This window comes from Cebus imitator, unplaced genomic scaffold (assembly GCF_001604975.1).
Source record: "Cebus imitator isolate Cc_AM_T3 unplaced genomic scaffold, Cebus_imitator-1.0 Scaffold180, whole genome shotgun sequence".
Lineage (NCBI taxonomy): Eukaryota > Metazoa > Chordata > Mammalia > Primates > Cebidae > Cebus > Cebus imitator.
Genome location: NW_016107495.1, coordinates 138,218 through 148,226, shown reverse-complemented (window position 1 = coordinate 148,226; position 10,009 = coordinate 138,218). Strand labels below are relative to the sequence as shown.

Genomic DNA, 10,009 nt, shown 5'->3' with positions numbered 1-10,009 from the left:
TATATATATATATATCCTTCTATCTCAATACCTTTATACAATTTAAAAGTCTTAGTTTGAATTCAGATACACCTCAGAGTTCTACTCGTAACTGGGTAGCTAAGGGAGAGCCTGCCTCTGGCTGCAGCTCCCAGCCCACCCCCAGCTGTCCTGCAGCCATGTGGATTTTCCAGACTACACATCCAAGCTCCATCTATACCCTGTGGCCATCCTTCAGGCCCAGGGGTTGCATAACAATGGCCTCATCTGCCCTTGAGGAAGACAGACTCTGGGAAGAGGCACACACAGGTTGAAGTTAGGCTCAAAGTCATTCGGGCAGGGAATTTTGGCTCCCATGGGACTCAGTGATCTAGAGAAGACGATGGGGGTTTGAAGGGACACGAGGCAAGTCTACTTGAGGGGATGCATCCACAGGAAATCCAGAACACAGCCCAGACCCTCATCATCACCACTTCTATTTAATGAGCTGGAGCATCCAACTAATGTGATAGGGAAGAAAAAGAAATAAAAGATATAAAAATTAGACAGGAAGAAATAAAACTCATTATTTTCCGACGATATGATTACATATGTTAAAAAAAAAATCCAAAAGAAGCCAAAGGTAACTATTAGAATTAACAAGTGAATTTGGCAAGGTGACTGGATACCATATCAATGTATTAGAATCAACTATACATTTATATACCACCAATGAACCATTATAACCTGAACAAAAAGTGTAAAACATTGCTGAGCCAAATTAAAGAATACCTCTCATGGATTATAAATTCAATACAATCAATTGAAATCACAGCAGGTTTTTTTGGTAGAAATTGACAAGCTGATTCTAAAATGTATATGAAAATACAAAGGGTCAAGAATCTCTAAGACAAGGCTGGGCGCAGTGGCTCATGCCTGTAATCCCAGCAATTTGGGAAGCTGAGGCAGGAGGATCACTTGAGGCCAAGAGTTCGAGACCAGCCTGGCCAACATGGTGAAACCCTATTTCCAGTAAAAATACAAAAATTAGTCGGGTATGGTGGCACATGCTTGTAATCCCAGCTACTCAGAAGGCTGAGGCATGAGAATGACTTGAACCCTTGAAACTGGGAGGCGGAGGTTGCAGTAAGCCAAGACTGCACCACTGCACTCCAGCCTGGATGATAGAACAAGACTGTCTCGGGGAAAAAAAAAAAAAAAATAGCCAAGACTATCTGAAAGTACACAGTCCGGGGACTTACCCTACCAGACAGCATATTAAGAACCGTCCTAAAGCTACAGTACTTAAAACTATGTAATCAGCACAAAGCTGGTGATACAGTTTCAATATGTGTCCCCACCCAAATCTCATGTTGAATTTTAATCCCCAAAATTGGAGATGGAGCCTGGTGGGAAATGATTGGATCATGGGGGTGGATTTCTCATGGTTTAGCAGCATCCTCTTGGTGTTCTTATGATAGTGTGTGAGTTCTCGCGAGATCTGGCCGTTGCAAAGTGTGTGGCACCTCTCTGTGCTCCCTCTCTCACTCCTGCTCCTGCCACGTGAGATGCCTGCTTCCCCTTTGCCTTCTGTCATGACTGGAAGCTTCCTGAGGCCTCCCTAGAAGCAGAGCCCACCTTGCTTCTTGTACAGCCCACAGAACCATGAGCCAATTAAACCTCCTTATAAAGGGTCCAGTCTCAAGTATTTTTTTTTCTCAATGTGAGAATGGAATAATACAGACAGACATAAATATCAAGGAAGAAAACAGAGAATGTAGGAACAAACTCACACATACCTGATCACCTCATTCATGACAAAGGTGCACAGCAATGCAGTGGGGAGAGGGGAATTTTTCAGTAAATGGTGCTGAGTCAACTAAAAATCTATATAGATAACAACAAACTTAGAACCCTACCCTTACATGGTAGACAAAATCAATTACAGATAGGTCACTGGCCAAAATGTAAATGGTAGAATAATAAAGCTTCTAGAAGAAACCATAGAAGACTGTCTTCATAAATATGAAGTAGACAAAGGTTAAACAAGACACAAAAATAATGACCACTAAAAACATCATAAACTGCAGGGTCAAGGGTGGGGCCCAGCCTGCCCAGATCTTATGTCAGAACTAATCATCAATACCCGAATCTTGAGGAAGGGAGCATCTTTTGTGTACATTTCTCCTTGATGCCAAGGCTCTTCACTATTTAAGTCCTAAGTGAAAGGAACTTTCAAAACCTGCTAATGATAATATCAGAGGGAGAAGAGGGGGAAAAAAAAGAAAAGAAAAAAGGAAAAAGAAATAAAAAAAAAAAAAACTTGCTAATGAAAACAATATTATCTTGTTGTACTGGACCGAGCGTAGAAAGTTAGCACCAAGACAAAAGTATGCCAGATTGCAGGGTCATTTATTATGCCGGCGACCACAGAGGACTCACGTCTCTCCAACCTGTGGCCTCGAAAGGAGGGTGCCAAGACTTTTTATACCCAAAAAACCACCTTGGGAGTGGGGGTGAGGAGCGAGGATGGGGATGAAAAAGTTTCAGACATTCCAAGGGCCAGGGGATTCTGTAATTCACCTCCTGGGCAGAGAGGAGGGTGGGGGTCTCCGGACATTCCAAGGGCCAGGGGACTTTTGTCATTCTGTTTGGTACTTCAGTGGTTTACAGAAGTCAAGATAAGCATTTGTTTACACATTGGGTAGTGATAGAAGTTACAGATCTTAGTTAAGCCAAGGCCAGCAGTTATTGTGAGGAGAATGGGGCAGCCGTTGCAACTTATTTAAAAAACAGTTTTGCATTTTATAAAAATGGCGTTGCTCAGGTTCTGGCTCTAGGCCAGCACAATATCACAATCTCTTTGGGTTTTTTGCTTTGGTTTGTTTTGTTTCAGTCTCATCATGGTTTTGTTTTTTATTTCTTAAACGGCTGAGTTAAAATCCAGCTAGTGTGCCATAATTTCATACTTTCAATGTGTGTCACTGCACTGACGCTGCCACAGCCCCAGGCTGAGGGCCAACACACAATTCACGGAACCAATTAATCATATTTGGTCTTTATGTAAATAATAAATGTTTTTAAATTGCCTAAATATACCATTCTGAGCCATTTCATCCCAATTTCATCCCACCAGGAAAAAAAAAAAAAACAGGTTTTTTTCCTCTCTAAAAATAATAAATACCAAAATAACTACATTTAAATAAATAATGTTATGATGATGACATTAAGAAGCTCAGCATCAGGCTGACGCCCTTTCTCCATGTGCACTGCTGCTCAGCCCTGAGCTGGCGCACTTGGGAAAGTCGAGCGGTTTTCTTCCCAAGGAGCCGGGCAGGTGCAGGGACCTCCCACTCTCATTCCCTCACCCCTCTCCTCGCCTTTCATTTTCTGTAGAGGAGTCAGCCTCAGGATTAGGTTCAGTTCTGAAAGGTCAGAGACATTTCCTTCCACAAGTCAGGAAATGCCCCAGACGTCCCCTGCAGGGCACTGCTGGGACCCTCCTCCACTATGACGGCTGCTCACCGTGGGTGGGAAAACTGCAATGCTGAAGAGATGACGTCGGGTCAGAGGGCACCCAGAGCCGGGGATGATACCCAAAATACAAACATACCACGGAGAGACCTGGGATCTTAGTTTCAAAAGGGCCTGTGAGAAAAGGCTGAATCTTTTTTCCCAAATGAAGTAGTAATGGTTTTGTCGTTTTAAACATAAACAATACTTAGGAGACTTGTTTTACTTAGAGTGGAATATTTTGCCAGGGACAAAGTCAACCCAAAGAAACAACAAAAACAGCCAGAAAGAGAACAGTTAAGTGCAGCTCGGTGAGTCCGGGCAGTTCCTTCCCAGCACCAGCTCCTCGCTGGGTTCTCAGGGTTCCAAGTGGCCACAGTATCCGTCCACCTGTCCACGCCACCCACACGCTGAAATGGAGGTGGATGAAATTCATCAGGCAGCTAACTGTAGCGTGGAAATGTGCAGATGCCACAAAGTAGCTTCATCTGAACTTTAACAAGAGAGACAAAAGGAAATCATTCTAGGCTGAAAACAAAAAACTACATTGTGTCTTTTTCCCAAATGATTCCACTGAAAGGTCCTGTGTGATTCCAAAAGTCTGAGTAGAAAGGGAGTGATGTGAAATGCCCCAAACCCCATTATTTTGCAAAGAAAGTACACCTCAAAATACTCGAATTCCACATGTGAGCAAGAAAGCACTGTCTTGTCTCTGCTGCCTGGCGGGTCCTGTGAGGGCGGCGGGGACAGCTCCCCCCACGTCCTGAGGGCCTAGTACTGGGAGACCCACCTGCAGCAGGCGCTGACGCCCATCCCCACACAGCGATGCGTGGTCCTCGCAGGAGGACCGAGAGTCTCATTCGTAGGTAAAAGCTGAACCCAAAGGCAGCAGACCCGCAGGTGCTCAGTGGGGGAGACACTGTCTCCAAAATCAGGTTTTGTTGTGTGTGGTTTTTGTTCAAGTGTGACTTCTGTCTTTAAATTAAGCAGTTTTAAGGCCACCTGAGTTTTGTGTTTTCAGTACTGAGAGGTGAAGTCCAACCACAGGGCCCTGCATCCACTGAGAGCTAGTGGGAGGCAATGTCTCCTTTTGGCACCAGAAAGTTGATATTGTTCAAGAAAAGCTCTCTCAGTAGCTGGTTCTGGACACCCTTTTCCCTTACAGCTGCTGGTGGCATGTCCACACTCAGGGCCATGACAGTGCTCTCGCCATCTTCCATCTTGATCTGCTTCAGCTCTGGCTGCTCCTGCTGGTCACTGCTCTGGCACTGTATGGGCAGGGAGGCTGATGTGGACGTGTGTGTCACCAACAGGTGCAAAGGACCCACCACTGCATTGTTCACCTGGTCGTGGACCACAGTGGGGACTGACACCACGTGAGTGCCGTTTTGTGTTACAGTTTTTATGGGTAGACCCAGAGGTGCCTGTTGCACTATGGTCACCATCTGGACCAGGGTGGTCTGTGCCGTCTGGATGATCTGGCTAGCAGTGCCTAGCGTGGCACGGCTAATGGCGGGAATAGACTCTACTTTCACTTTGACTTCCCTGTGATCTCCGTTCTCCTGGGGCTTTCCCAGCACAGCTGCTGAGGTGACCACAGCTTGTCCAGAGACAGTGTACATATTTGCTGGGGCCAGTCCGGCCACACCACTGGTATCTGGTGGACGACATGAACTGTCTGCACAATGGGTGGCTAGGAGGTCGAGTGGTCACTGGGGTGGCTACGATGTAGGTGACAGGCTTGATGGCTGCTGCTGGACGGTGATTAAGACTGGCTGACTGGACAGAGGTGGTCCTGGTACACTCTGGGCAAATGGGGATTCCTGGATGACAGCGAGTCTGAGGTGTGTGGTGCCAGGGGGGCTGGCAAACCTTGTCTCCAAAGGCTCTCAGGGGTCTGGGTGCCACTAGAGTGAGCACTCCAGACGGCACTCCAGCGTGACTGGGAGAGGCTGGGACACTCCTAGAAGAGAGCGATCCAGACGGCCCGTAGGCCGTCTTTCCTAAAAGCCTCTTCTATTGATTTGCTTTCACAAGCAGGATCTATCCTCCAGAATGAGCCTTTGCCTGGTTCTTCCTGGGAACACAGAACTTTGATGAAATAACAATTCAGAGAGAGGCTACAGTGAATTGAATTCTGCCAGCCCTTGTCTGCAGTCCTATAGTAGGGCTAATTTCTATTGATGTATAAATTCCGTTCAGGGTGAGCTGTTAGGAGCCACTGTAATTGTCTGTACTATTAGCTGTGCACAGGAGTAAGGTGGCTTCGAATCATCCTTCAGGCTGTCTCCACCTGAAGCTTCCTTTTCATGTTCAGGCTGCGAGTTGTCAGCCATTAAATGGAGGTCAGATGGCATCACTCGGCCCACCTTCTACCGTGAAGACCCCGCTCCCTGGGATCTGGAGGGGTAGGAGTTTGCAGCACTGATGGTTCCTGTGGGGGAGGGCAGAGGGCTGATGAGGTGGGCCAGAGTGTCTTGGGCGAGAGTGTGGCTGCCCAACCTTCACTGGAGACTCAGGCTGGACAAGGCAGTGAATGTTATCCTGGTGTTTGTGCCCGGGAACCTGAAGATGCACATGTGCAGCAGCTGCAGCGAGCGGCACCTCGGAAACACGCCGTCCATGAACATGCTGCTCTGGCCCCGGCAGCGCACTTAGGAGCCACCACTGCCCAGGGGCGTGAGGATCTCGAGGTAGCACCTGCTGCGAGATGAAGCCCAAGTGGTCCAAGCTCATGTCCATGGAGCCCTGCGACAAGTTGAGGCCGATGGTCACCGAGTGCTTCTTCATCAGATACTTGAACTTGCGGCCCTCCAGGCACTACAGGGCCCAGCCCCCCAGCAGGGACCCACCGCCTCCACCGGCCCCATCGCCTGAGAGCAAGCCACGGCCTATACTCTGGTTTACACTTAATTAGGAAGTGCTCAGGGTGAACTGTATATCAGCATTTTAAAAAATCTAATATCCAGGCCGGGCGCGGTGGCTCAAGCCTGTAATCCCAGCACTTTGGGAGGCCGAGGCGGGTGGATCATGAGGTCAAGAGATCGAGACCATCCTGGTCAACATGGTGAAACCCCGTCTCTACTAAAAACTACAAAAAATTAGCTGGGCATGGTGGCGCGTGCCTGTAATCCCAGCTACTCAGGAGGCTGAGGCAGGAGAATTGCCTGAACCCAGGAGGTGGAGGTTGTGGTGAGCCGAGATCACGCCATTGCACTCCAGCCTGAGTAACAAGAGAGAAACTCCGTCTCAAAAAAAAAAAAAAAAAGAAAAATCAAATATCCTTTTGTCCTACACAGAAATGCTGAGATCAGGACAGAGTCTTTCTCTGTCACCCAGGCTAGAGTGCACTGGCCTAATCTCAGATCACTGAGGGTTCAAGGAATCTTCCCGTCTCAGCCTCCTGAGTAGCCAGGACTCCAGGTGTGTGCCACCACCCAGCCAACTTCTGTATTTTTAGTAGAGATGAGGTTTCACCATGTTGGCCAGGCTGGTCTTGAACTCCTGACCTCAGGCGATCCGCCCGCCTCAGCCTTCCGAAGTACTGGGATTACAGGCGTGAGCCACTGCACCCGGCTGAGCTCACTGACTTTTAAATGAAGAGAACTAAGTACAAAAAGGTGACATGAACCATTTACTCTGCAGAAGGTAAGAGATCAGGAACAAGAACCCCATCAGTCCAGTTATCTTTTCCACAGTAAAATATCTGATCCCTCACACAGTACAAGGTATTCAATGATCTCTCTATATACCTCTATGCTCTATAATCATGTTCAGCAACCTGAGTATTTTTCCACCAGAAATGATCTCTCTCTTCTCTGCTATGAAAAGTTGCAACTATTTTTCTAAGACAACTTGAATCCCATTTTCTCCACTGAACTTGCCCTGACCAGGCCAGCTTGGTGAGCTCCTCTCCATATTCCGAGTTCACACGGTATCACCATTTTTGCCTTTCACTTAGCATTGATGAAATGCAGCATGTCGTCAGTTCTGGTCTGCTGTTTTGAGCTGCTGTTTATCCCTCCTGCACCTCCTTTTCCAAGTCTTTATTAAGCATCCCAGGAGCTGTTTCATTGCCATAAGAGTAATCAATGATTTTCTTTTTTGTGTCTACTGAATACAAGCTACACACTACTCCACGGCTACAAGAAGAGGCTCTCATTCTCACAGTACATACAGTTTCGCTGCGGACACTGCAGGCACACACATCTGAAAAGTCATATGCAGCAGAAAACTATCAAAATGAAAAGAATGGCACAGACAGGAAGTATTCAATGTGTGGAGGAAGGGAGTTCAGGCAGGGCTGAGGAAGAATCCAAGAAGGATTTGGGTCTTGAGAGGGTTGTTAAAAATGGGAAAGTGAAGCCAGGTGCGGTGGCTTATGCCTATAATCCCAGCACTTTGGGAGGCTGAGGTGGGCGGATCAAAAGGTCAGGAGATCAAGACCATCCTGGCCAACATGGCGAAACCCTGTCTCTACTAAAAATACAAAAATTAGCTGGGCGTGGTGGCACTTGCCTGCAGTCCCAGCTACTCGGGAGGCTAAGGCAGGAGAATCACTTGAACCCAGGAGTTGGAGGTTGCAGTGAGCTGAGATCATGCTACTGCACTCCAGCCTGGGTGAAAGAGCAACACTCTGTCTCAAAAAAAAAAAAGGAAAAGAAAAAAGGAAAGGTGGTCAGATGAGCAGAGAGAAAAGGAGGAGAATTGAGGGGCCCTGGCATTCCAGATGATCAAAGGCACAGAGCAAGGATGAACAAGGCCCCACGGGAGGGGAGTGAGTGGATCAGATCGCCTCTCCAAAGCAGAAGGCCCAAATAAGGTAATGAATGGGAGATATGCTTGGAAAATTAAAACAGGAACAGTCTATCAAAGGCTTTGAATGCCCAGGCTAAAACATCTGGACTTGATCCTATGAAGAGTGAATACCACTAAAAGTGCATGAGCAGAGAAGAGACAGCAAAATATAAGAAACTGTCACCTGAAAGCTCACTCCTAGAGAGCTCTCAAATGGGAAAGGTTTTATTCCATTCTGCCTAGAGACAGCAACATCGACCTTATGATTTCTTCCAGTTTCAGTGTGAAAACCATGACGTCACCCAGCTCACTAGTCTTCCAGAGCCCATTTGCCAACCAGTTCATACCAATCTGCTTTCTTCTTTCTGTTTGTAGCTCTTGCTTTGATCCTCCTCACTCTCCTTCTTCCCATCTAAATATTCTCCAAGTGCTTCCCTGTGGGGGGGGGGGGAAATACAGAAAAAATGAAGTTATTTCTTGTACTTAAATTCTATATTTAAAGGTTTTGGCTGGGCACAGTGGCTTATGCCTGTAATCCCAACAATTTGGGAGTCCAAGACAGGAGGATTGCCTGAGGCCAGGAGTTCAAGATTGGCATGGCCAACATAGCAAGACCCCACCTCTATTTATGTAAACAACAATAATAATAATGGTTCCATTGTACTTCATATATAAATATATATTCCATATGGATTAAAATTTAAATATTGGCCAGGCGTAGTGGCTCACCCCTGTAATCCCAGCATTTTGGGAGGCCAAGGCAGGAGGATTGCTTTAAATCAGGAGTTTGAGATCAGCCTGGGAGACATAGAGAGACCCTGTCTCTATCATAAAGAAAAAATTAAATATTTTTTAAAACCACAGTCATAAGAAACACTAGAAGTAAATACAGGAGAATATCTATACAATCTTAGCATAGAAAACCCATCTTTGAATAAGATCAAACTCAGAAAAAAAAAAAGATTAAGAGATTTTACTTTGTAAAATATAGAAATTTAATCCGTGAAAGTCAAGGGATAAACTGGCAAAAGATATTTGACAAAGTTTTACTATCCATAAAATAGGAAGGGCTCCTTCAAATTAATACACAAAAGACAAAATACCAAAGAGAAAAACGGGCAGAGGATATGAACAGGCAATTTCCTGAAGAAATACAAATGGCAAATAGCCATTTGAAGATAGAGTCAGCTTCACATATAATCAGAGAACAAAAACCCTGTGAGTCATCATTACCCTATTATCAGACTAAAAAAAGATTTTAAAGGTTGACAATAACAGGTGGGAGCCCAACTTTCCACACTCCAAGGGTGGGAATGTAAAGTGTAAAAATCTGTCTAAAAGGCAATTTGGCAAGATTTGTCAAAAACTTAAAAGTGCCTCCCCTCTGACCCAACAATCCTATCTTTAGGAATTTTTTATAGAAAGCCTTCACAAGTACATAAATAAATATGAATGTACAAGAAAGATGATTCTAGCACTGACTATACTAGCAAGAGCATGGAAACATTCTACATACATATTAATGTTGTATTTGACCGGAGCGTAGAAAGTTACCACAAGACAAAAGTATGCCAGATTGCAGGGTCATTTATTATGCCGGCGACCACAGAGGACTCACGTCTCTCCAACCTGTGGTGGCAAAAGGAGGGTGCCATGATTTTTTATACCCGAAAAACCACCTTGGGAGTGGGGGTGAGGGGCGGGGATGGGGATGATAAGGTTTCGGACATTTCAAGGGCTA

At 45.9% G+C, this 10,009-nt stretch overlaps 1 protein-coding gene across 2 annotated transcripts in view; it reads right to left on the bottom strand.

The window, feature by feature from the left end:
• The window catches only part of DRC1 (dynein regulatory complex subunit 1), a 59,400-nt gene that overhangs the window by 34,745 nt on the left and 14,646 nt on the right, over positions 1–10,009 (bottom strand). For both annotated transcript variants that reach the window (XM_017545536.1, XM_017545537.1), the window contains exon 2: positions 8,616–8,703. In XM_017545536.1, the coding sequence (XP_017401025.1) occupies positions 8,616–8,703 (88 nt within the window). The remainder of the gene's footprint in view (positions 1–8,615; positions 8,704–10,009) is intronic.